At 63.7% G+C, this 25,745-nt stretch overlaps 2 protein-coding genes across 4 annotated transcripts; both read right to left on the reverse strand.

The window, feature by feature from the left end:
• Window positions 1-1,125: 1,125 nt before the first annotated feature.
• NRBP2 (nuclear receptor binding protein 2) lies at window positions 1,126-8,039 on the reverse strand. 3 transcript variants are annotated; one of them, XM_037048937.1, is made up of 19 exons: window positions 7,707-8,036; window positions 7,223-7,345; window positions 7,039-7,140; window positions 6,843-6,932; window positions 6,603-6,643; window positions 6,410-6,504; window positions 6,261-6,284; window positions 6,107-6,190; window positions 5,968-6,023; window positions 5,768-5,863; window positions 4,667-4,799; window positions 4,468-4,570; window positions 4,302-4,352; window positions 4,093-4,228; window positions 3,111-3,164; window positions 2,966-3,029; window positions 2,805-2,860; window positions 2,623-2,724; window positions 1,126-2,562 (listed from the first exon to the last, which is right to left on the reverse strand). In XM_037048937.1, the coding sequence occupies exons 1-18, from the start codon at window positions 7,833-7,835 to the stop codon at window positions 2,662-2,664; spliced, it is 1,500 nt and encodes a 499-aa protein (XP_036904832.1). In that variant the 5' UTR covers window positions 7,836-8,036; the 3' UTR covers window positions 1,126-2,562; window positions 2,623-2,661. The 3 variants fall into 3 exon arrangements, with proteins under 3 accessions (XP_036904832.1, XP_036904830.1, XP_036904833.1); XM_037048935.1 differs by having other exon boundaries at window positions 1,126-2,724; XM_037048938.1 differs by lacking the exons at window positions 1,126-2,562; window positions 2,623-2,724; window positions 2,805-2,860; window positions 2,966-3,029 and having other exon boundaries at window positions 3,128-3,214; window positions 7,707-8,039.
• A 2,800-nt stretch (window positions 8,040-10,839) lies between these two features.
• Window positions 10,840-25,589, reverse strand: EPPK1 (epiplakin 1). Its single transcript, XM_037048774.1, has 2 exons — window positions 25,557-25,589; window positions 10,840-21,202 (listed from the first exon to the last, which is right to left on the reverse strand). The coding sequence occupies exon 2, from the start codon at window positions 21,145-21,147 to the stop codon at window positions 10,888-10,890; it is 10,260 nt and encodes a 3,419-aa protein (XP_036904669.1). The 5' UTR covers window positions 21,148-21,202; window positions 25,557-25,589; the 3' UTR covers window positions 10,840-10,887.
• Window positions 25,590-25,745: the final 156 nt, after the last annotated feature.

The following is a 25,745-nucleotide window of genomic DNA, read 5'->3' on the forward strand; positions in this document are numbered from 1 at the left end:
ATGGGACCAGAGACCACAGGAGCCCCAGGGTGCTGGGGAAGGAGGAAGCCAAGCTCCCGCTGAGCCGGGGGTGCCAGACAAGCAGCCTGGGGCGGGGTGGGAGTGGCAGGGACTCCAGGAGAAGGGAAACTGAGCAGGCACTTAGGCGGCAAATCCCAAATGTTGGGAAGTTCATCCCTCCTGCAGGAGCACGTGAGGATGAATTGAGACATGTATAGAAAACTATTTAAACCTCCAAAAAGGCAATTATTAACTCCAGGGAAAACACAAAGTTGTGCGAAAGAGCAAATACAACCCTGGAACACCTTGTTCTCCGCTAAGGCCTGTGGTGACGAAGCTGTAATAACACCTATCATACTGGATGGTACTAGGTCAGGGGGTTGAGATCAGGGACCATGCCCCAGCAAGAGGACACCAGCAGGGGACACCTAATGTAGAAAAACCAATAAAAAGCAGTAAAAGTGTGTGTGTGATTTGTGTGAAACATGGATTTTAAATGTTGAAGAAACAGCTAAGAATGAATTTGAAAAGGACCTGAGTTGGAAACTGCATTATTATTATTTATTATTGGCCTAAGGAAAAAAATCCAGTTAAAAATAATATGCATATAACTTGGAAAAGATAAACGTTAAACAGAAAATCTCCACGTAGGCTTGATTAAACGAAGCGATGGCGGCGTGCAGAGCTCTGAGCCCAGCTCAGTCACGGCGCAGCTTCTCATGCACTTGACACCAGACCGTGTGTGTTGATACGAATGAATCAGACAGCTTAGCATCAGGATTTCCAACTAGGCATGTAGGTTATTTTAGATTTGTAATTTTAGGTTGAAAGGTATGAGATTTTTTTTTAAAGATTTTATTCATCCATCTTTAATCTTAGAGGGGAAGGGAAGGAGAGAGAGAGAGAGAGAAACATCAATGCATGGTTGCCCCCATTCGCCCCCTGCAGGGAACCGGGAACTGGCCTGCAACCCAGGCATGCGCCCCGACTGGGAATCGAACTGCGACTGTGTGGTTCGCAGGCCCGCGCTCAATCCACTGAGTTACACCAGCCAGGGCGAAAGGTATGAGAATTTGAATAATTTTGTAGAGTGTGGAAATGTTGACGATAACTTAAGTCAAGTCATTATATTTGCACACTTAATTTATTCGATATGCCTTGGTAAGTTCGTTTTGTCTTAGGTTCGGTGAAGGTGCTGTGGCAGGTGGAGTAATGGCACCCACCCCCAACGTCCCTGCCCTAATCCCCGGAAAGGACCTTGGCCGGGGGCCCTCCTGGGCTGTGCAGGCAGGCTTGACCTAGTCACAGGGAGCCTTTCTGGCTGCAGAAGATCAAATGGGTGGTTCCCGAGAAAGACTCAACCCGACGTTGCTGCCTTTGAAGGTGGAGGGTGGGGCCGTGCGCCAAGAGCGGCGGCAGCCTCTGGAAGCTGAGGGTGGCCTTCTGTTCACAGTGGGCCGCAGCCCTACCCATGCAGGGAAAGGCACTCCCACCCAGCACCCTGCGCCATGCCTGAGCCCACAAGCCAACAGCTGACCTGAAGGGACCGCAACTAGATTCTCCCCTGGAACCTCCAGAAGGAAATGCAGCTGGCTAACGCCTTGATTTCAGTCTGCTAAAACCTGGGCCAGACTTCTGACTTACAGAACTACAATAAATTGGGATGGTTTTAAGCCTCGAAGTTTGTGGTAACTTCCTATAGCAACACCAGACCACTGATAGAGTGGTCAGCTTTCTTAGTTTGGCATTCGAAATGCTTTGAAAGAACCCTGAATGCACTAAATTTATACATGCAATTAAAACTGTTCAGGAGTGTTTATGTTTGACAATGGAGGGAGGTGGTTCAAAAGAAACGAGCCCAGGGCAGTGGGGGCTGGTGGGAGGGGCCTGGGGGGGCAGCTTGGAGGAAGCCTAGCGGGGAGCTGGGGGGACACCTGACTGACCTCTCCAGGCCAGGGAAGACAGAGGAGAAAGGAGCCCTTTGAGGGGGCTGCAGGGGCCAGAAGAATGTCCGCAGAAGGGATGGCGGTCCCAGCCTCAGAGCAGTGCAAGTCAGAGAGGGGCTTTAGGGAGGGTGTGCGCTGGACATTGGACGGGGGAGCCAGAGCCACGTGGTGCTGAGAACTGGGGCTTCTTGCAGTGCCTCTGCTGCCTGCTTCTCCTGCCAGGTCATGGCCCTGCTCAGCACCCAGCGCTGTGCCTGCTGCCTGTAGGTGCTTCACCACTGACTTGAGGTGGGGGTTCCTTTGTGTGGATCTGTGTTACCCCCAACTATGGATCCCCGTGGGGCAGCCTTCCCATTTGGAGGGCTCAGTCAGCTATCAGACAGCTTGGGGGGTAGACGGGACTGCTGGCTGGAAAATGGAGGCTGTGGGAAGGGTGAGTGTGCAGGCAGGCTGGGTGAGGGGATCCTCGACTGAAGGATATGTGTGGCCTAATCATGCCTCCCCCCAAGCTGATGGGCTCCTTTGTGGGCCCAAGACCACCTCCCTCGACCCTAGCCAGGGCCTCTGAGTAGCTGTGCAAGGTGGAGGGAGGGTCCTCAGTAGCAGGTGCGAGGGCCTCAGCCCCCGGGGCACACAAGCAGAAGGCAGCTTCCTGTCAGCCCCCAGACCCTCGTGCCCAGCTTCCCGACGTGAGTGGCCAGGTGTTCTGTCATGGCTAAGCCCCACGGTGCTTGCGGAAGGTGCTCTCCAGGAAGGTGGCCAACTTAGTCCGGTCGTCCTGCAGGGCAAGAGGTTGGCATGAGGGACCGGTGCAGGCCACCCTTCACCCTCCCAGCCTAGACACACCAACCTGCATACCTCGTGGACAAAGCCGTAGTGCACGAGCTCGGTAGCGAGGTCCTGAGCACTGTCGGCTGTGGCAAGGGTGCAGACAGGGGCACAGGGGGCGAGGCGTGAGGCCATGGCGCCCCCGAGCCCACCCTGGCCCAGGGTCCCCATCGGGTCCCCGCCCAGCCTACTTGGGAGCAGGTCGTAAGTGAGCTGCCGGTGCAGGCGGTCCTCCAGCACCAGAAGCAGAGTGAGCTGGGGAGGTGGGAGGGCAAGGTCAGCTCTTCAGTCCGCCCCCGCTCCCCCCGCCCTTCACCAGCCTGGGGCCCTGCTCACATGCCAGCGTGCCTTGTCCTCACTTCTCTCCAGGTTACACTGCATCTGGATCACCTGGGGGTGGTGGGGGCCCAAGGTCACCCACAGAGGCTCATACTCAGCAACTGAGGAGCAAGAGCAGATGCACCTCGAAGGGGCCCCGAGAGGCAGTAAGGACTGGAAACAGGGACAACTCCTAAGGGGAGACTAGAGGGCTCCTCTCGCGGAAGGATGCAGAAGGATTCACAGCGGGAGAAAATGCCTGACCACGAGGGGGCTGTGGGACGCAGGGGGCAGGGGGAGGCCGAGGCCAGCAGGCTGTGGCAGAGCGGCGGCACAGGACGCCAGCTGGACCAGGCTGCACGGCGCTCATGGTCAGTGGAGGACCCCCACGATCTCTGAGGGTAGCTCTGCCTGTTAGGATGCGAATCTGGCTGCAGTGTGATGGGGAGCCAGGAGGAAGGAGGCTGGCCAGGCAAGGGGCAGGCGGAGCATCCAGGTAGAGAATGGAGGTGACCTGGATGTGAGCTGTGGCCATGGAGATACACCCAAGGGCAAAGCTGGAGCCTCTGGAACCCCAGGGAAGGGAGACAGGGAGACTCCTGGCAGGAGGGAGCCTTGCAGGAGGAGAGGTTGGGGAACCTGGTGGGGCAGGCGTGGCATGGAGGAGTCACGAGGACAAATGTCAGGGAGTCAGTAAGTCAAGGTGGATCAGAGGTGGGGGAGATAAGATTTCATGATAAAAAATGCTCTTGGAGCAGGTGGGATCAAGGGGACAGCTTGTATGGGACAGGCTCAAGGGGTTAGACCAGGGTGTCTGCAGGGGCAAAGAATTTCTGGGAAAGGGAGTATCCCAGCTTCTTATAACACCCCCCCTAACTTCTGCCAAGGGGTCAGCCAAGACCTGGTCCCCGGCAGCCTGGAAGAGAGCTGGGCTGGGGAGACTCAAAGGCAGGCATGAGCAGCGTACCCCGTTGGGTAGTAGACAGGGTGGGGAGCTCACCTTTCTGGTCTCTGAGTCAAAGGGTTCCGGCGTTGGGGTCTTGGCCTTCTGGGCCTCCTCTGGGGGTGGGGCCAGGGCTCGGGGCAGCCCCAGGGGCCGAGCAGCAGCGAAGTTCATCAATGGATAGATCCCGTTTCTGGGGACACACTGGGGTGGCTCGGGGCTCAGGCCTGGCAGCCACCTGTCCCCGACCTCACACCAGCTCTCACCTGACATCCTCCAGGAATTTGTCCAACTCCAAATAGGAAACCTCCGAGTACCTGGCACGGGCATGAGAAGCACATGAGAGTGGCCAGCTGGCCTGCCCTGCCGGTGGGGCAGGACTGAGTGGGGGCGGGCCAGGTGGAAAGGAGTCCTTGGGCTGCAGCTGCTCACCGCCACTGTAGTGGAGGCCGGGAGGGCCGGGGGATCTCTGCCAGGACCGCGTGAAGGTCCATCGACTTGGTCTTCTCCTCCACCACATTCTCGGGCATGAGGTCTACAGGCCACAGGAGCACTCAGGGTGGTGAACTCCGAGCCACAGGCCCTGCAGGACCCCCTTCCTCATCCCACCCCCTGGTGGCCTGCCCCTCACACTGGTGCTGGATGAAGCAGTGAGCTGCCAGGAGCTTCAGCGAATGCACCTCGAAGAGCACACGGTGGAAGAGGAGGTTGTGGGCAGAGGGCCGGCGGGCAGGGTCTCGGGCCAGGCAGGAGAGGATGAACTCCTAGGGGCATGGAGAGGAGAAGCCAAATGCTGCTCTGGTCCCACAGTATGGGGAGAGGAGGCCCTGAAACCCTCAGGTCCCAAGGGTCCAACCCCCATGAAGCCTGCTTGCCAGCCTGCATATTGGGGCAGCCCGGACAGGGTCAGGCAGCCTGGGTCTGAACCTACAAACAGAACAGTCAGGCCCTGAGCCCGGAACTTCTCTCACCCCTCACAAAAACCCAGCGGTGGGAGGTCGGTGCTGCCGTGCCCCGTTCACAAAGGAAGTCTGCTCAGAGCACCAACAGACCAGCCCAGGCCCCCTGAAGGTCATGTGGCCCTGCACGAACCCGCCTACCACAGCCTGCCCCTCTGCTGCGTGTCTGGGCCCAGGCCCAGCTCCAGAGGTGACCTTGATGGGTCCTTACTCCCCACACCCATCCAGGCCCTGCACAGCCTCTTTCATCTCTCTCAGCTCCACCTCCCCGCCAGCCCATCCAGGCCCATCACTCCCCTCTCCCATCCCCAGAGGCCTTGTGGTGGAGCCAGAGAGTCCCCAGACTCTAGCCAGAGCAGCTGTGGATACAGCTCCCACTCCATACTCCCTTTGCCCACCCTGCTGCTCAGCGTGCCTCCCCCTGAGCCCGAGCTGGAACCATGTGACCTCCAGCCTGTCCTCTGGAGGCCTAAATGCGAGGACGCGGAGCCAGGCAGACCTGGTGCAGACACCGGCTCTACCACTTGCTCTAGAGCCGTGGGTGAGGGACTCGGCTGCTTTATCTATAAAACGGACAGCACAACAGCGCCCTCGCCCAAGGTCTCTGCCCTCCCCGTGCAGCCTAGCGCCCTCGGGCCTGGAACTCGGCCTACAGTCTGGGTCAGGCCTCCTGGCAGGTGGGCCCGCAGGTGCCTCAGCAGCACAGGCCTGTTGCACCTCCAGGCCTGCCTGAAACACCCCCCAGCCCCACCTGGAGGGGCAGGCAGGCTTACCCGCATGTTGGGGTCACTCAGCGAGTGCCTGGCACGAGCGATGGCCTCCTCTGTGACCTTGGTGTCTCCGTTGGCCTGGATCTCTAGCACAGCCATCTGGAGACAGAGCAAGGAGGTCAGGCATGGGGGGGCGACAGCACAGGAGAGAAGGGTGCAGGGCGCTGGGAGGAGGCCAGGTCAGGAGGCCGTGGGGCCAGTACCTCCAACGCACACATCCCGAAGGAGAAGATGTCCACAGCGGTGCGGTCAGCCACCTCTGAAAGAGGGACAGAGACGCTCTGTCTCCGTCCCTTGTAGCACCGCGCATGCTGTGCAGGGGGCGGGGCCTCCTGGACTCACCGCCATACTCTGGGGGGAAGAAGTGCAGGTTCCGAGGCTCCTCCTGCTCGGTGTGGATGGGGCTTCGGAGATCATCCGGGAGCGCTAGGGCAAGCGCAGGGATGAGCGGACCGGACCTCTCCATGTCCCTCCATCCCCCAGGGTCCCCACGCACCATTGGAGAAGATGCGGTGCCATACTGCTCAGGGCACAGGGGAGAAAGAGCGGAGTCAATGTGATGGGGCATCAGGAATCCTCTGCCCTCGGTTCCCGCTGGTCCCCCGGTTCCTGGTCCCCCAGCCCCGCCCCCTGCCCTGCCCGCACCGGAGCCAATCTTGATGAGGCCATTGTGCTGTATGAAGATGGTGTCACTGGTTAGGTTCCCGTGGATAATGGGAGGGCTGCAGGCGTGCAGAAAGCTGCGGGTCATGGAAGAGGAGAGCAGGCAGAGCTGGGTCAGGGGGCGCGGGGAGGCGGGGCACGGGGGGCGGAGGCAAGGGCAAGCCCAGACGCTCACCTGAGCGCTGACAGGATCTGCGTGCACCAACGCTTCCAGGCCTGTCGGCGGACGCACTCGGTCGGACCGGCGGGAGAGGTGGCTGGGCCTGTGGTGCCCCCATGTGCCCCGGCCCCTCAACCCCGTTCCTGTTCCCAAAGCGGCCCCATGCCCCGCGCCCCTCGCCTGGCCCTGTCTCAGTCCTGGAGGGTGCTCTAACCCGGTGCTATCCTGGATGCCAACCCCGCCCACTCCCCATACCCGGGCATTCATGGCCTTGTGGTTCTTCTTGGTCTTCTTGAGGAACTGCTTGAGGCTGCCCGAGGACACGTACTCGGTGATGAAAATGACCTGTGGGACGGACCGGCTGTCCGGCTTGCCGACTTCCGGCAGGCACCCGCTGCAGCCCCCTCCCCCCCGCCAGTGCCTGGCCCCCCCTGCTGTGCCTGGGGCTCACCCTCGCGCCTGCCTCGGAGGCATCCAGCCAGTACTTGTGCAGCTTGACGATGTTGGGGTGGTCAACGAGCACCAGCTGCTCAAACATGGTCTGGATCTTCTCCTGGGAAGTGTGGGGGGGGGGCAGTCACGCGGTGGTCACAAGAAGTGGGGTGAGAGGGGGGGGGGCATGCTGCAGGCCTCACCTCGTGTGCAGAAAAGGCCTTTCTGTCACTGAAGTGCAACTCGTTCCACACCACCTCCACCCCCTCTTCCGTGTCCATGGCCAGGAAGGTGCTCTGGACCCCAGGCATGTTTCCCTGGTTCACCTGGTAGTGGGGGTGGGAATATGTATTTGCTGTTAGGTGTCAGGGGAGGCAGTGCAGACTTGATCTCTTCCCACAAGCTGGTGATGAAGGTCCCGGCCTGCTCTGGGGGGAAGCTGGGGGCATCCGTGGGATCTAGAGCAGATCGCAGGAGGTTGAGGATGGTTCCCAGGGGGCTAGTGGCTGGTCCCAGAGGCACGGGCAAGTGATCCTGCCAGATTGGCCCATAGGGAATCAGGGTTCCTCACCAAGGCATGGGGGCCAGGCCAGAGGGGTTCAAGAAGAAGGTCGCCCACTCGAGGCTGCAGAGATTTTGGGCCTCCTGCTCCCCAGTTTCTCCCTCGCCCGCCCTCCTCCTGCCCACCTGCTCCCGCCGCTTCTGCCAGCGGCCGCACGGGCTTTCCTCCAGGATGTCGCTCTCATCTTCGCTCTCCTCCTCCCGCTCCCGCTCCCGCTCCCGGCCCCGCCTGGGGGCCGGTTCCGGAGCCGCCATGGCTCGGCGGGCCCAGGCCGCCGCCCTCCGTGCGATCTGCCGACGCCGATTCCCGCCCGCCCTGGCCCGGCTCACAGAAGCACAGCCGAGAGCTGAGCCTCCGCTGCCTCGAGCCTTCACCCAAGCTCCGGGAATTGGGCGGCTCGAGTGCGCGCCCGGGGAGGTGGAGCCCGCCCGCCCCCCCTCCCCGGAGCCACCTCCTCCGGTTGGAGCCGGAGTGCAGCTTCCCAGCGGAGGGCAGAGCCCGCGCAGCGCCCGGAGAAGGCTCCGCCTGTCCGCGTCTCCCGCTCCGCCCGGCGAGCCCCCACCTAGGAGCCACGCCCGACGAGAGGACCCGCCCCATTTGAGGCCCCACCTTGTTCTAGGCCCGTGGACAGAAACCCCGAGCTACTTTGACCACGCCCCGACTAGGCCACACCCATTCCCTTTCATGGCTCCGCCCTGCAGCCCCCTCCCAGTCCACGCCCCAGCGCTAGACCGGGTCTGAGTTATGGCACCACCTTATATAAGGCCTCGTCCTTGACTAGGGCCCTTCCATTCCTGGCTAAGGCCCTGTTCTGTGGCCCCCTTCCCGGAGAGCCCTCATCCCTGAGCTCCACCAGGTACAGAACTCTACCTCATTTGGGTCCTCCCCGCAGGGCCCCGCCCTCTCAGGCCACGCCCCGGGTAAGCGTCCACCCTTAAGCCCCGCCTCATATAGCCGGGTCCATTCCTAGCTAAGGCCCCGCCCCTCAATCCCCGCCCTGGACGGCCCCAACCCTCGAGCTCCGCCCGACCTGAGGCCCTGCCCACTAGAGGTGGCTTGGGGAGGGCTGTGCGGTTCAGGGCCCGGCCTCCCGCTTTTCCAGGCCCAGGCTGCTCTGGAGGACGCCCCCGAACCGGATAGAGCCGAGCAGGCCGGCCTCTGGGGGTTTTGCGCCAGCCTAGAGCCGCACCTGTCGGGACATCCCCTGGCGCACCGCGGCCTATGTGGACCGGGCCCGGCCAGGGGACCCCTGAACCGACCCAGTTCAGCCCTTGGAACCGCGCGTACTTCCAGCACCACTTCACCGCATTCCTGTGACACACATCCCGGAACTGCAGTTGTCTCTGAGCTTCCCCCAGGGTGGACCCAGCATGGAGTGGGGTGTGGCACAGCGGCCTCCTCCCAAAAATGAGACCTTAGGGGCTGGGGGAAGGCCTGGGAACCCGTTCTGGGAGGCCAGCTCCCCTGTGTGCCCCCTCCTGCAAGAGTATGTGGGATGTCAGTGAAGGTGACAAAAAGCCACACAAACAGGTTGCCAGGCGATCTGATTTATGACCCCAATCTGCCCACTGGCCCTACTTTTGTGCTTCCTTTTCCCTGGAACTGGGGAGCCCTGGGGCAGCCAGTTCCCCAGAGGCTCCCCTTTTCCGTGCTGCCAGCCCCATCAAGAGACAAAATCCCCCCCACAGCGCCCGCTCCCCTCCCATGGTTTCCTCCCTGGCACTCCTGCTGTTCCCTCACACATCCTTCACTTTCTCCCTAGGGAGAAAAGGTGGACACAGGGCCTGCCTCCTCTCAAACAGACCCTCAACCTTCAGCTCTTGCTCCTTCATCCCCGTTCAAGTGGCCTTCAGCCCGGCGCTCGCTCAGCATCCCTCGAGGCACCTCTTCTTCCTGGCCTTCAGCATCACAGCACACGACACCACTGCGGTCACAGGTCATGCCAGCACCCTCTGCTGCAGCTTCCCACCCAGCAGCTGGCCACCCTGTGGAATGTCCCTCACTGGCTGCCAGGTCTGGCCCTCTTTCACCAAATAGACACTGTCCAATTAGTGGCTAAAGTTCCAGCCTCGTCAGGAGGCCGTTCTGAGATACACTTCTCTGTTACCATGGTTTTCCACACTTATTTTCCACGTTTAATCTCTTATGTCTACAATGCGGATGTATAGGTTGCTAGATGAACCTTCAGGAGTCTGAACTAAAAAAAAAGAGTTTCGTTTATATATAAACATTTCTTTGCTAATTATAAAGGTCCCCATCCTATAGGGAGTGGCTCTGGCAGGAGACAGAATCACTCCTTTGCTGGACAGGCAGTGGCATGAACGGCCACCGCGGAAAGACCCCACACGGAGAGCAGCGAGTGAGGAAACTAAACCCAGGGTGGGAAAGGCACACAAAGAGCAGAAGGACTTCCTGATGGAAGGAATGCATTTAATAAAAACCGGAATACACAAAATGACATATAAACTTCAATGTGATACGTGGAGATGCCAATAACAAGAGTTCTTTCAAAAATTTTTTTGAAAAAATTCTCACACCAGACATTTTTCATTGCTTTTAGAGAGAGAGAAATTTCCATCAAAAGGAAGTATAGATTGGTTGCGTCCCTTATGCGGGGCCCCAGAGGCACCTGGACCCAGGAATGGAACCCACAACCCACATATGTGCTCTGACCAGGAATTAAACCGCAGCCCTTTGATTACAAGATGACTCTACAACCTAAGAAGCCACAGGGACCAGGGCCAAGAAAAAGAGTTCCCTGTAGTAAGAGCAGCAGAGTTTATCTGTGATGATCAACTGCCACTGTTCTGTCAAATACAAACATATTGAATACTCAAGAGAGAACCGCAAGACTACCCAAGACACCCACCAGCGAAACAAGATTATTTTAATGGAAAGGAAAGACAGAATCCTCAGAGAGAGAAAAAAAGAAACAATATTACAAATGTATAAACCTCAAAACAAAGATTACATTAAAGGTAATTTTAAAGTGTTCTGGGTAGAACATTTGACAGGAGAATAACAACACCAAGGGTTCTTTTTTTTTTTAATGAATTTACCTCATTATTTATTTATTTATTTATTTAAGATTTTATTTATTGACTTATTTATCTTTAGAAGGGAAGGAGAGGGAGAGAAACATCAATGTATGGTTGCCTTTTGTGCGTTCCCTGCTGGGAGTTGGCCTGCAGGGAACTGGCCTGGAACCAGGGCATGTGCCCTGACTGGGAATCGAACTGCGATCCTCTGGTTCGCAGGCCCGCACTCAATGCACTGAGCTACACCAGCCAGGGCCCAAGGGTTCTTTTATGCCCGAGAAAGAGAAAGAAGTAAGAGGCCAGTTTCAGGATCGACAGCAGCCTTCTGAAGCAATTGCATGTAGGTGAGGTTCTCGTGCGTGTTGGGGTCGAAGAAGCCCTTGGTGTCGTCGCCCGGGTCCTCCAGGACGCGGTTCATCTCCTCGTCGAAGTAGCCGCGCTGGTAGGCCACGTGCACGGGCAGCCGGTGGCTGTGCACGGGGTCGATGATGCCGCCCGTGGCGATCTGGGCCTCCAGCAGGCGGATGCCGTGGTCCCTGACGATCAGGTCCTTCTTCATGGCCTGGAAGAGGGAGATGGGCTCCCCGGTGTAGGGGTCGGTGTAGCCGGTGACCGCGCGCTCGGCCGACAGCAGCTTGTCTCGGATCTCGCCGCCCACCACGCCGGCGGCCACCGCCTCGTCCACGGACAGCCGCTGGTTGCGCACGGGGTCGATGAGGAAGCCGGTGGCCGCCTGGGCCTCCAGCAGCACCAGGGCCGTGCCGGGCCGCAGCAGGCCCTTCCACATGGCCTGGTAGACGCTCATCTTCTCCTGCCTGGAGGGGTCGTCCTTGGCGGGCACCAGCACGCCCGCGATGCAGCTCGTGCCCTCCAGGTAGCGCCTGACCGAGTCCATCTTCAGCACCTCCTGGGGGCTCTTGGTGCCCTGGGCCAGCCCCCGCAGGGTCTCGGGGTCCAGCACCCCGGACGTGCCCAGCTGGGCCGCGGACACGTGCCGCCGCAGGCCCCTGAAGGACACCTTGCTGAGGCGCTCCTCCGTCTCTTCCACGATCTGGGTGAGGACGGCCACCAGGCTGGGCAGGGCCAGGTCGCCGGCCGCGAGCTGGGCCAGGAGCTCCTCCCGGCGGGCCCCGGTCAGGTAGGAGGAGGACAGGACGTCCCACACCGACACCGGCTGCCCGCGGAACCGCCCCGCACGCACCTCCATGGTGGCGGCACGCAGCTCCTGCTCCTGCGGGTGCCCTGCGGCCTTGCCTTCACCGTGCCCCGGCAGGCTGGAGTCCCGCTGGCCGGGGGCCGCGTCCCCCTGTGTGCCCTGGGCCTCCTGGGCCTCCTCGGCCTCCTCGATGATGGTGGTCAGGCGGCGGGTCAGCGCGGGCAGGCCCAGTGCCCCCGAGCGGAACTGGGCCAGCAGCTGCTCCCTCCTGTCGGCGCTCACGTAGCCGGACTCCAGCACATCCCACACGGGCACGGCACGGCCCCGCAGGCGGCCCACGGTGACCTCCATGGTGGCGGCACGCAGGGCCTGCTGAGGGTCTGCGGGCACGGGGGCGCGGGCCAGCAGCGCGGTGAGCGAGGCGCCCAGCTCCTGCGGGGTCAGCGTGCCCGCCCTGTACCTGACCAGCAGGTCCTGCCGCAGGCTCTCGGACACCTCCCGGTAGAAGAGGAGCTCCCAGACGGAGACATCCTGGCCCTCGGCGACGCCCGCTCCCGGCGGCAGGGCCACGCGGACATCCTGCAGGGCACGGCGCAGCTCCTCGCTCAGCTGCTGCAGGGCCGAGCCCTGGCGGGCCAGCTGCAGCATGTACAGCCCCGTGTCGGGGTCGCGCACACAGCGGCGCAGCAGCCGCATGTAGGTGAGGTTCTCGTGCGTGTTGGGGTCGAAGAAGCCCTTGGTGTCGTCGCCCGGGTCCTCCAGGACGCGGTTCATCTCCTCGTCGAAGTAGCCGCGCTGGTAGGCCACGTGCACGGGCAGCCGGTGGCTGTGCACGGGGTCGATGATGCCGCCCGTGGCGATCTGGGCCTCCAGCAGGCGGATGCCGTGGTCCCTGACGATCAGGTCCTTCTTCATGGCCTGGAAGAGGGAGATGGGCTCCCCGGTGTAGGGGTCGGTGTAGCCGGTGACCGCGCGCTCGGCCGACAGCAGCTTGTCTCGGATCTCGCCGCCCACCACGCCGGCGGCCACCGCCTCGTCCACGGACAGCCGCTGGTTGCGCACGGGGTCGATGAGGAAGCCGGTGGCCGCCTGGGCCTCCAGCAGCACCAGGGCCGTGCCGGGCCGCAGCAGGCCCTTCCACATGGCCTGGTAGACGCTCATCTTCTCCTGCCTGGAGGGGTCGTCCTTGGCGGGCACCAGCACGCCCGCGATGCAGCTCGTGCCCTCCAGGTAGCGCCTGACCGAGTCCATCTTCAGCACCTCCTGGGGGCTCTTGGTGCCCTGGGCCAGCCCCCGCAGGGTCTCGGGGTCCAGCACCCCGGACGTGCCCAGCTGGGCCGCGGACACGTGCCGCCGCAGGCCCCTGAAGGACACCTTGCTGAGGCGCTCCTCCGTCTCTTCCACGATCTGGGTGAGGACGGCCACCAGGCTGGGCAGGGCCAGGTCGCCGGCCGCGAGCTGGGCCAGGAGCTCCTCCCGGCGGGCCCCGGTCAGGTAGGAGGAGGACAGGACGTCCCACACCGACACCGGCTGCCCGCGGAACCGCCCCGCACGCACCTCCATGGTGGCGGCACGCAGCTCCTGCTCCTGCGGGTGCCCTGCGGCCTTGCCTTCACCGTGCCCCGGCAGGCTGGAGTCCCGCTGGCCGGGGGCCGCGTCCCCCTGTGTGCCCTGGGCCTCCTGGGCCTCCTCGGCCTCCTCGATGATGGTGGTCAGGCGGCGGGTCAGCGCGGGCAGGCCCAGTGCCCCCGAGCGGAACTGGGCCAGCAGCTGCTCCCTCCTGTCGGCGCTCACGTAGCCGGACTCCAGCACATCCCACACGGGCACGGCACGGCCCCGCAGGCGGCCCACGGTGACCTCCATGGTGGCGGCACGCAGGGCCTGCTGAGGGTCTGCGGGCACGGGGGCGCGGGCCAGCAGCGCGGTGAGCGAGGCGCCCAGCTCCTGCGGGGTCAGCGTGCCCGCCCTGTACCTGACCAGCAGGTCCTGCCGCAGGCTCTCGGACACCTCCCGGTAGAAGAGGAGCTCCCAGACGGAGACATCCTGGCCCTCGGCGACGCCCGCTCCCGGCGGCAGGGCCACGCGGACATCCTGCAGGGCACGGCGCAGCTCCTCGCTCAGCTGCTGCAGGGCCGAGCCCTGGCGGGCCAGCTGCAGCATGTACAGCCCCGTGTCGGGGTCGCGCACACAGCGGCGCAGCAGCCGCATGTAGGTGAGGTTCTCGTGCGTGTTGGGGTCGAAGAAGCCCTTGGTGTCGTCGCCCGGGTCCTCCAGGACGCGGTTCATCTCCTCGTCGAAGTAGCCGCGCTGGTAGGCCACGTGCACGGGCAGCCGGTGGCTGTGCACGGGGTCGATGATGCCGCCCGTGGCGATCTGGGCCTCCAGCAGGCGGATGCCGTGGTCCCTGACGATCAGGTCCTTCTTCATGGCCTGGAAGAGGGAGATGGGCTCCCCGGTGTAGGGGTCGGTGTAGCCGGTGACCGCGCGCTCGGCCGACAGCAGCTTGTCTCGGATCTCGCCGCCCACCACGCCGGCGGCCACCGCCTCGTCCACGGACAGCCGCTGGTTGCGCACGGGGTCGATGAGGAAGCCGGTGGCCGCCTGGGCCTCCAGCAGCACCAGGGCCGTGCCGGGCCGCAGCAGGCCCTTCCACATGGCCTGGTAGACGCTCATCTTCTCCTGCCTGGAGGGGTCGTCCTTGGCGGGCACCAGCACGCCCGCGATGCAGCTCGTGCCCTCCAGGTAGCGCCGCACACCCTCATCCTGCTTGACATCTTCCACCGAGCGGTCTCCTTCCTCCAGCTTCTGCAGCGTCTCCTTGGTGATGATCGCTGCTTGGAAGAGTTCGGAGGCCGTAACTTGCCTCCTGATGCCTCGGAACCAGAACTGCCTACTGCTCTTTTCTCTCTCGTCAATCATCACAAAGATGTTTTCCACCACCTTGTCCAAGGCACGCTTTGTGTCTCTTTTGTATGTCCTCACTAACTCAATTTTTTTCTCTTCTGTGACGTATTCCGAGTTCAGCAGCTCCCACACCGAGGGCCTCTGTCCCTTGTACCTGCCGACTGTGACTTCCACCCACTCAGTCTCCAGAGCTCTTCTCGTGGCCTCGTCGATGTGCGAAGATTCCTTTTCATCGCGGGTCACAGGAAACAAAGCCCAGCCCACCTCCTTCTTTGGGAGGCTTCTCTGCTGAAGCTCCTGGTACGTCACCTTCTCATGTGTGTTGGGGTCCACAAACCTCTTTTTCATGTGTTTCTGATTGGACACGAGCGGGTACATGTCCCGGTGCAGACAGCCACGCCTGTAGGCTGTGTCCAGCGGGAGCCGGTGATGGTGCAGCGGGTCTACGACACCCCCTGTGGCCACCTGCACCTCGAGCAGTCTCAGCGCCTGCTCCCTGTCAACTAACTTCCTTTCCATGGCCTGGAACAGCGGGAGCATGCACCCCGTGTCTGGGTCGGGGTAGCCTTTGACAGCCTTCTCGGCGTTCTGGAGCCTGTCCTTAAGGTCCTCACCCACCAGGCCAGCAGCCACGGCCTCATCCACGGAGAGCCTCTGGTGGTTGTGGGGGTCCAGCATGAACCCTGTGGCCGCCTGGGCCTCCAGCAGCAGGGCTGCAAACCCCGTGGGAATGAGTTCCCTCATGCTGGCCTCATAGATGCTCATCACCTCCTGCGTGGAGGGGATAGTCACACCTGCAATGCAGCCACTGCCTTCTATGTAGGTCTTCACATGCTCCAGGGCACTGAGGGCCTGTCCCCCACGCAGTGCGTCTAGGCTCTTCTTGTCGATGATCCCAGCGTTGAACAACTCTGTGGCTGTCACACCCCCACCAATCCCTGGCACCTTGAAGTCCTGGTGTTGCTTCTCGGTTTCTTCGACTGTGGTGGTGATGATCTCCAGCAGCTGCTGCAGGCTCATGGTCTGGGCTCGGTGCTGCTGCACCAGCTCCCGCCGCCTGTCCTCTGTGAAGTACTCAGAGGACAGCAGGTCCCAGACGGACACGCTCTGACCCGCGAACCTCCCCAGGTGCATCTTCATGGTCTGAGACCGCAGGCCCTGCCTTGTGGCCTCGTCGATGTACACATACGTCTCTCCTTTCTTTACGATTTGTAACATGTACAGACCGGTCTCGGGGTCCTCCACACAGCGCTCCAGCAGCTGCAGGTAGGTGAGGTTCTCGTGCGTGTTGGGGTCGAAGAAGCCCTTGGTGTCGTCGCTCGGGTCCGCCAGGACGCGGTTCATCTCCTCGTCGAAGTAGCCGCGCTGGTAGGCCACGTGCACGGGCAGCCGGTGGCTGTGCACGGGGTCGATGATGCCACCCGTGGCAATCTGGGCCTCCAGCAGGCGGATGCCGTGGTCCCTGACGATCAGGCCCTTCTTCATGGCCTGGAAGAGGGAGATGGGCTCCCCGGTGTAGGGGTCGGTGTAGCCGGTGACCGCGCGCTCGGCCGACAGCAGCTTCTGGTAGGTCTCCTTTCCAAACATCCCTGCTGCAAAGGCCTCCTCCACGGTCAGCTTGCGGTTTGTCATGGGGTCGATGAGGAAGCCGGTGGCCGCCTGGGCCTCCAGCAGCACCAGGGCCGTGCCGGGCCGCAGGATGCGCCTGCTCAGGGCCTCTGAGATGCTCATCCTCTCCTTTGTGGCCTGGATAAGGACCCCGGCGATGAAGCTGCCTCCTTCCAAGCAGCGCCGCACGCTGTCCATCTGCGTGACCTCCTGCACTGTCCTTGTCCCCCGACTGAGCTCGTCTAGCGTCTTCTTGTCGATCACCTGGGACCTGAACAGGTCGCTGGCTGATACCTGCTTCCGGAGCCCCCTGAAGGTGGCCTTTGGGGGCTTCTTCTCTGAGGCTTCAACCAGGGCAGTGAGTGCACTGACCACCTGCCGCAGGGCCGTGGCCCGCCCGGACTGGCAGAGCGCGGCCAACTCCCGCCGCCTGGGACCACTGACATACTCCGAGTGCAGTAGGTCCCAGAGTGACACGGTGAGCCCTTTGAACCTCCCGGCCCCGACGGGCACCTTCATGGCCCTCAGCGCCACTGCCGTATGCCTGTCCACCTCGAGTGCCATGTCCTGGGGCAGGGGCAGCAGCCACAGGCCGGTGTCAGCATCAAGAACACAGCGCTCTTTGAGCTGCTGGTATGTCACCTTGTCCCGCGAGCTGGGGTCGAAGAAGAACTTGCTGTCTGCATCACTCCCAGTCAGCACCTGACTCGTCCGCTCATCCAGGAGGCCCAGCCTGCAGGCCGCCGCCTGGGGCAGGTGTACCCCATAGATGGGATCCACCACACCCCCCGTGGCCATCTGGGCCTGCAGGAGTGGGAGGCCCTCGCTCTGGGGCACAAGCCCCTTCTCCATGGCCTGCCACAGTGAAAGGGGGCCCCCTGAGTAGGGGTCCGTGCACCCGGTCACCGCCCTTTCCGCCTGCTGGAGCTGCTCGCTCAGCATCCCACTCACCAGGCCACCCTTGACTGCGTCTTCCACGGATAGTCTCTGGTTGGTCAGAGGGTCCACGAGGGAGCCTGAGGCCACCTGGGCCTCCAGCAGACTCTGCCCCAGGCCTGTGGGCAGGAGGCCATCCTTCACGGCCTGGTCGATGCTGGCCTTGGTCCCCGAAGGTTGCAGCAGCACGCCGGCCACGCAGCCCGTGCCCCACAGGCAGGCTTTCACTGCAGGTTCCTCGGCGACCTGGGCAGGCGATTGGGAGCCCTGAGCCAGTGCCGCCAGGGTCTCCTGGGTAATGATGCCAGCGTCCAGCAGCCAGACAGCGGGAACCTCGCCCCGAGGGCCAGGCACTGTGACCTGGGCCTGTGCCAGGAGCTTCGCCTCTTGCACCCAGCTCCGCACAGCTGTCTGCAGCTGCTGCACAGAGGTCTTCCCTGCCCGGAAATCCTCCAGGAAGCCCCTCCGCTGCTCTTCTGTGAAGTGGCAGGACACCAGCAGCTCCCAGAGGGACGTGCCGTCCTCAGCGCCCTGAGTGGCCTGCAGGGTCTCCTGGACCTCCTGGTCTGTGGGGACGGCAGGAGCACTTTCCTTTAGGGGCAGGAGGTACAGGCCAGAGGCCTCGTCTTTCAGACACTGTCGCAGAAGCTGGACATAGCTGGTATGACCCCGGCCGTCCGGTGTGGGGTAGGTCTTGCAGGAGCTGGACAAGGCTGTCTCCATTTCCTGGTCGATGCAGCCACGCTCGGTGGCCACAGGCATGGGCAGGTGGTAGTGGCCTGTGGGGTCAATGACCCCTCCCGTGGCCACCTGGGCCTCTAGGAGGCGGGCAGCCTGTTCCTCTCGGACCAGGCCCTTCTTCATGGCTTGGAACAAGGACACCCGCTCCCCAGAAAAGGGGTCCCTGAAGCCAGTCACGGCGTCCTCAGCCCGTCTCAGCCGGGCATACAGCTCAGGCCCCACCAGCTGCCTGCGCACGGCCTCCTCCACTGACAGGCTCTCCAGGCTCTGGGGGTCGGTGAGGGCTCCAGTGGCTGCCTGGGCCTCCAGCAGCGCTAGGGCCACTCCTGGCCCCAGCAGCTTCTGCTTCATGGCCTGGTAGAGACTGAGCCTCTGATTGGAGAAGGGCAGCAGCACACCACCCACAGCACCCGAGCCACGCAGGTACCTGCGGACGCCATCCATGCGGAGCAGGGCCTCGGGGCTGACCGCCCCGGCCAGAAGCTGGCCTAGGAGCTCCTGGTCGATGATGTGGGCCTCCAGGAGCTGGTAAGGGGTGACGTGTCCCCGCAGTGCGGGCAGCGTGATGCCCGCGCACCTTGCCGACTCCCTCTGCAGCAGCTTCGCGACCTGTTCCAGGGAGAGCTCGCGCCGCCGGTAGCTGTGCAGAAGCTGTCTTCTGCGGGCCTCGCAGAGACACTCCGAGTTGAGCAGGTCCCACGCAGACACCCGCTGCCCCCGGAACCGCCCGTAGCTCACAGACAGCAGCCGGCTCTGGAAGGCCCGCCGGGTGGTGCCGTCCACCAGCTGGGGCCGCTCACTGCTGAGCGGCAGCAGGTACAGGCCGGTCTCGGCGTCTCGCACACAGCGCTCCAGCAGCTGCAGGTAGGTGAGGTTCTCGTGCGTGTTGGGGTCGAAGAAGCCCTTGGTGTCGTCACCCGGGTCCGCCAGGATCAAGTTCAGCGTCTGGTCGAAGTAGCCGCGCTGGTAGGCCACGTGCACGGGCAGCCGGTGGCTGTGCATGGGGTCGATGATGCCGCCCGTGGCGATCTGGGCCTCCAGCAGGCGGATGCCGTGGTCCCTGACGATCAGGCCCTTCTTCATGGCCTGGAAGAGGGAGATGGGCTCCCCGGTGTAGGGGTCGGTGTAGCCGGTGACCGCACGCTCGGCCGACAGCAGCTTGGCAAATAGGCTGGGCCCGATGACGCCCGCCTTCAGTGCTGCCTGCACGGAATACCTCTTGTTTTCTTTCGGATCGATGAGGAAGCCAGTGGCTGCCTGTGCTTCCAGGAGAACCAGGGCCGTGCCGGGCCGCAGTAGCCCCTTCTTCTGAGCCTCGTAGATGCTGAGCCGCTCCCGGGAGTCAGGCAGCAGCAGGCCGGCGATGCAGCCAGTGCCCTGCAGGTACCTCTGCACTGAGTCCAGGTTGCCTACATGCTGGGCTGTGGTCTGTCCCCGCGCCAGCTGGTCATACACGTCCTGGCCAATGATCTCTGCTTTCAGCAGCTCCCCGGGTGTCACAGGGACCCTCAGCCCAGAAAAGGTGGTCTTGGCACTGGCCGCAGCCTGCTCCAGGGTGGCCCTCAGCACAGCGGCCAGCCCCTCCACTGACAGCGTCCCCTGTTCGTGCTGCTGCGCCAGTGCTGCTCTTTGCTCTGCAGGGATGGCCTCGGAGAAGAGCAGCCCCCACAGGGACGTGGGCTGCCCCTGCAGTGTGCCTGTGGAGACGGTGGCTGTGGCTGCACTCAAGGCCTGCCGGGTGCTGTGCCTGATGAATGGGGGTGCCTGCGGCCCCTCTCCATGGGCCTCTCCCGAGAGGGGCAAGAAGGCCAGCCCCGTCTCTGGGTCAGTGACACAGCGGGCCAGCAGCTGCCCGTAGCTGAGGCTCTCCTGTGTGCGGGGGTCCGAGAAGCCAGCGGCATGTGAGAGATGCTGACGTGTCTCCTCGTCCAGGCAGCCACAGCGCAGGGCAGCCTCCAGGGGCAGCCGGAGCCTGCGGGCCGGACACATTAGCCCACCTGTGGCCAACTGAGCATCCAGGAGCCGCAGCGCCAGAGGCCTGTCCACCAGCTCCTTCTTCATGGCCTGGAAGAGGGGGATGCGGGTGCCACTGAAGGGGTCGTGGAACCCGGCCACCGCCTGCTCAGCCTCCAGGAGCTGCTCATGCAGCTCTGGGCCAACCAGGCCTGCCCTGACTGCGTCATCCACGCTGAGCCTCCGGCCAGTAGCCGGATCCACCAGAGTGCAGGTAGCGGCCTGAGCCTCGAGGAGTGGAAGAGCGGAGCCCATTGGGAGCAGATGCTCAGTGACAGCCTGGAAGAAACTCTTCTTGCGGCTGGAGGGCAGCAGGACAACCCCTGCCACACCACCAGTGCCCTGCAGGTAGCGCTGAACCTGGGGGCGGGCACTCACGTCCTGCACCGATAGCTTGCCCTCCCGCAGGTCCTGGGCTGTCTCCTCGTCCAGGATCCCAGCCTCCAGCAGCTCTGCCGAGCTCGCTGCCCCGCTCAGTGTGCGGAAGGTAGTCTGCAGAGGCAGCAGGGCCAGCTCTAGGGGGGGGGGCCGCACACAGCGGCCCAGCAGCTCACTGTAGGACAGCTGCTCCAGGGTATTGGGGTCCAGGAAACCCGGCTCACGCTCCGACAGGCCACGCTGTGTCTCCTGGTCCAGGAGACCCTGCTGGCAGGCCAGCTCTGGGGCCAGGCGCACTCCCCCGGTAGGGTCTACCAGGCCCCCTGTAGCCAGCTGGGCCTCCAGCCAGCTCCACCCCAGTGCCCTGTCTACAACCTCCTTCCCAATGGCCTGGAAGAGGGCCAGCTTCTCACCCCCATAGGGGTCAGGGTACCCAGTGACCGCGCGCTCTGCAGCCAGCAGCTTCTCCTTCAGCTCCAGGCCCACCAGACCCCGCTGCAGGGCCTCAGACACAGGGAGAAGCAGGCCCTGGGCAGGGTCCACGAGGCCCCCAGTGGCAGCCTGCGCCTCCAGCAGAGCCAGTCCGAGCCCCTCCGGCAGGAGGCCCTGCTTCATGGCGGCATAGAGACTCAGGGCCTGACCCGACGCCACCACCTGCACCCCGGCGATGCTCCTGGCCTGGGGCCCGGGGGGAGTGCTGGCTTCCTGCACAACCTTCGTGGTCTTGGGGACGATGGCTGGCTTGGTGCCGTTGGTGACCAGGACATCGAGAGGAGAGGCATGGCCATTCATGGTGCCTGGCTGGTTGTGCAGAACTGACTTGCCCGAGATCCACTGTGTCTGCTCCCTGCAGAGGAGGGAGAGGGTCTGTCAGGTGCCCTGGGATGGCCCAAGAGGGCGGTCAGGGGTCAATCCCAGATCCTAGATGCCCCCCGGGAGACCAGATCAGCACCCAGGTGAGGTCCCTCCCCTCCCCTCCCCCTGGCCAGTCCCAGGAGGGACCAGCTGAGCACTGGGACCCCAGGCTGGCCCGAGTCCTCGGGCCGCCCTCCAGCTCCAGCGCCTTCCCTGCCTGCTCCGCCTGCCCGCGCCTGCTGGAAGGGCCTGTGTGTTCGCACCTGGCCTCTGCCCTGTGCCCACAAGGCGCCCACGCCTCCTGCCGTATAGCGTTTCCCTTTGCTCCCCAAGGCTTCTCCCTACCACTCCGTGCTATGGACATCGGCTCCCACCTTGTGCTTCTCCCCATGACACCTCCAGACTCATGCCCACCGTCCAGCTCCCAGCTGGGCTGCAGCCACACACACTCCCCTCTCCCATCCTTGGGCCCCATCCTGTGACCTGCAAGGTCCCCCCTCAGCCTGGCTCTGTATTCCCCTCTGCACACCCCGACCTGGGCTCTCAGTGTGGCTTCTCTGTGCCCATGGCCAGTGGCCCAGGCACCACAGATTCAGGGCCTGTGGCTGCTCCTGTGGGGCTGTAGGTGGGGCCAGGCGTGGTTTCCGGCCCTGCGGGCTGTGGTCAGTAGGCTGAAAGCCCAGCAACCTCCTGCTGTCCCCTCTCAGCAGACAGCTGTGTGCATGATTCCCTGAGCAGTGGTGACAGGTGTCTGACCCCTCACCCAGGCCTGCTTCTTCCTTGCTGGGTTACACTGTGTTCCCCAGAAAGATACGTCCCAGCCCTCACCCCCAGTCCATGTGGCTGTGGCCTTGTTCAGAAACAGGGCTTTTGCAGATGTTGTCAGGACATGGTCACCCTGGACCAAGGAGGGACCTGACCCAACACCCCCTGTGTCCCTGGGCAGACAATGCCCGTGGTGCTGGAGGCAGGCTGGCGTGACGCAGAACGCCCAGGTTCTCACCAAAAGCCGAAAGCGCCAACTTCGGACTCTGGCCTGCGTGCTGGGAGGATTCGCTCCTGTTGTTTCAAGCCTTGGGGGCAGTGGTGACAGCCCGGGGAAAGAGCAGCCGCCCTTCCTGTCTGTGAACCATCCCCTTCCCACTTCCCCAGAGTGTCCCCACAGCCCCCTGCTGGTCCCTGCCCCACCCACACCTGTCCTCGCGTCCCCCCCACCCCTGGCCAGCTCCCCGTGGCTACACCTTAAACTCCCTCACTCCACCCGTGGTCCAGGCAGAGGCCAGGCCCGTGTCTTCCCCCCACCCCCACTCCACTGCCTCTGCTGAGGTGACCTTGTAGCCTGACTGCCAACTCTGACAAACCTGTCTTGGGTCTGGCGGCCCCTGACCTCCAGGTCATGGGACGTGGGGAGCCTGGTCCCTGGTGACAGGGCTCTGTTTCTACTCACCATTAACTCAGAGGCTCCTCGAGGCCGCCCCGGCCCCCCAAATCTGCCATCTAGCCCAGCTTGTCCGAGGCCCGAACTACAAGTCAAGCTGACTCCTGGATGTCAGTGCCCAGGGGCCTCACGAGCAGCCTCAACCGCCTCAGTGCCCACAGCCACTGGCCCCCTCAGAGCTTGAGCCCTGAACCCCCAGCTGGCCCCACGGGGGTGGCCCTCCACCCCGGCCCATCTCATGTCAGGGCCCTTGACCAACCTGCAACCCAGAGCAGGAGGGCCAGAGAGGGAACACCCAGGTGGGGGTTGAGACGGAGGCTGAGACCTGGTGGGGAAACCCAGTCAAGCCCACCCCTCCACCTTCAGCAGGCGCGGAAACCCTGCCCCTCCTGCCCCTCCTGCCCCTGCACAGCTGCTGGGTGGGAGGCTCCTGGGGGACGCCCTGTGCAGGCTCCCAGGCTCCCAGGCTCAGACCAAGGGCACCGAGGCCGGACATGGGGTGGGGCCCCAGCACTGCTGCCGCCACCCTCCCGAGGGGCACTGCTGCTCAGGGCACCGTGCCTGACGTTTGAGAAGATGTGACCAGCTGGACAGCAGGAGCCCGTGCAGACAGCTGGGGCCTCGTGGTGGCCATCTCCCCAGGGCAAGGCAGGCTGAGGGGTCCCAGGGTGAGGGAGACACTGAGGGTGTATCGGAAACACCGGCTCCCAGGAAGCTCCACTAGGTCCCCCAGGAGGGGGTCACACGGGTGCAGGGAGCCAGGGCTGGGAGCAGCTGTGACCTGCCATCCCACACCAACCCACTGGGAGCTCGGGCTCCTCCTCCGACGCTCCTGTGACGGTAGGTTTAGATACCCTGGTCCCAGAGGACACAGCGCTGGTCCCTCTGTACTGACAGTCACAGCCACTAGCAAGGCCCTCAGGCTCCTGTGTCCAGGGCCATGAGGCCAGAGGGTGACGGCCTGCCTGGCCCGGGAGCTGAGCTGACCACCATGAGGAGGCAGGGCCTGTGGCAGGGTGGGGGCAGAGAGTGTGCCCGGGTGGCCCCCGGCCACTCCCCCATATGGTTCTGGCAGCCAACAGCCAAACGCAACTGCCTGGCCCACGCAAGGGCCTCGGGGCAGGGCACCTGGGGTGGCCCAGACCCCTGCCCACCTCCCCCTTATGCGCTCACCCAGGAAGAGATGCCCACCGGCACCCTGGGGTGGGCGTGCTGTGCTAGGTCATGGCAGATGCAGGGCTGCCCTGACTGCCCTCCTGGGGTCCGTGAGACTGCCTTGTAGGCTGGCTCGTCTCTGTCCATCTGTGTCCCCCCTTTTCCCCCACAGGCCATCCGGAGGCACTCCCCAGGACTCCCTACGTCGGACTCTGCCCCCGGGACCAAGCTGGGCACGTGCTGGGCTGCCCCCCAGCAGCTTCCCAACTCGCGCTGTACAGGCTGGCCTGCTCTGCCTTGGCAGGAGCCGCAGGGAAGCTGGAACACTGCACCCGTCCAATGCGTCCAGCAGGGACGAGGGGCGGGAGAGAGGACAGACACCTCTCTACCCAGCAAACGGTCACCTTGGCGGCAGGGCAGCCAGGTGGGCCCAGCTGTGTGTAGCTCTTGGCCTGGAGCCCACAGCCCGGGCTGCAGGGGGGAGGGGCAGTGCCAGGACAGGAGACCCAGAGGGGCTCAAGGAAGCTCCAGTTCTGGGCACAAAGGGGACTCCTGGGGGGAGGGGGTGCCTGAGGGACACAGACACGGAGAGTGGGGGCTGCACCTGGGTGCGGGTGCCTGGAGTCCGCAGTGGGGGTCCTGGGAAGGCGACTGGACATAGGGGGCTGGGCTTTGGAAGACACAGACCAGGGCACGTGAGGGGTGTCCTGAGTCTGGGGGTCCCAGAGGGGTGGCCCCGAGCAGAAGTAGGTGCACTGTGGGAAGGGACTGTGGCTCTGGGGCTGGAAGAGGGAGGCTGAGCACACCCCCAACACGCACATCAGCAGCAACAAAAAGCCAAGGAAACCTGAGAAGGGAGGCCCCTCTGGTGGCTTCCCTGGAATGGCCCCACCTGCAGGCCCCAGGCCACAAGCGGGGGAGGCCATTCCCGAGACTGGCAGGTTCGCATTTTTGGAGGCGGGGCACCACCCTGTCGGCCCAGGGTGGGGGTGGGAAGCTCGCTGGCTGTCCACCTGGTCAGCGCAGACCCAGACAGGGACCTTTGCCCAACTTCGGGCCGCGGCTGGAAGGCCCGCCCAGGTGCCGACGGATGGAGAGCAATAGCTGGATAGAATCTCGGCGTCACAGCCAAGGGTGGGGGTGGGGTATCGGACGGGCAGAACCCCTCCACCTCCGCCTCCCAAGGGTCCTGAGATGACCCCGCAAAGGTGTCCCTGGGCAGCTCCCTCAGTGCGTCAGCACCCAGGCCCTCGGGCGGGGGCCACACCTCCCTCTCAATCTGTCAGCCTAACTGCCCCGGCCGCGAGTGCCAAGGTCCGGTCCCATCGCCAACGCCCCCTCCCCCGTCCCCCGCCCGTCAAGGGTGGGGGGCGGGGAGGAACCGGACCAGACCGGCAGTGCCCCGCCCACAGAGGCGCACCCGTCCAGCCAGGAATCCCGCCGGGCGAGTGAGACCCTGGCCCGAGCGCCGGTCTCCCACGCCGGCACGGGGAACCCCAGTCTCCCCACCTGCACCTCCGGCTGCTCCCACGCCGCACACGAGGGTTGGTAGCACGGCTGTGGCCGCAGCGCCCGGCTCTGCCCGGGCCCCCGCGCGGGCCCGCGCGGGCCCGAAGCTCAGACTGCCCGGGGCCGGACAAGCATGAGCCCCATCCGTACCCCTTCCCCAGCCTCAGCGGCTGAGCCCGGCCGAGCGCGGCGCAGGTGTCTCGGTTTCGCCGGGCAGCCCGCTCTCTCAGCCCCGGTGTCCCACCTGCGCACTCCGGGGCTTGTCCGAGCACAGTCCCTGGGCTCTCTCCACGGCCCGCGCCAGGGGCCGCCGGGATTTAAACCTGCTCGGCCCCTCCCTGCGGCGGCGGCCCCGCCCTCCTCTGCGGGCGGTGGGCGGTGGCCAGGTGGGGGCGCCCCGAAGCCTGCTGGGTGCGGGAGACGCAGAACCGAC

Source organism: Sturnira hondurensis, unplaced genomic scaffold, assembly GCF_014824575.4.
Source record: "Sturnira hondurensis isolate 20B ecotype Veracruz unplaced genomic scaffold, ASM1482457v3 Scaffold0006413, whole genome shotgun sequence".
Classification (NCBI taxonomy): domain Eukaryota; kingdom Metazoa; phylum Chordata; class Mammalia; order Chiroptera; family Phyllostomidae; genus Sturnira; species Sturnira hondurensis.

Excerpts from the sequence above, each read along its gene's own strand:
- NRBP2 (XM_037048937.1), bottom strand. The coding sequence starts at position 7,835 with ATGGCGGCTCCGGAACCGGCCCCCAGGCGGGGCCGGGAGCGGGAGCGG. Across the intron at positions 4,800-5,767 it reads TGAGTGACCCCAACATGCGG|GAGTTCATCCTCTCCTGCCT; the intron begins GTAAGCCTGCCT and ends CCATGCCCCTAG. Across the intron at positions 3,165-4,092 it reads TTGACTCAGAGACCAGAAAG|GTGATCCAGATGCAGTGTAA; the intron begins GTGAGCTCCCCA and ends CACCACCCCCAG.
- EPPK1 (XM_037048774.1), bottom strand. The coding sequence starts at position 21,147 with ATGAATGGCCATGCCTCTCCTCTCGATGTCCTGGTCACCAACGGCACC.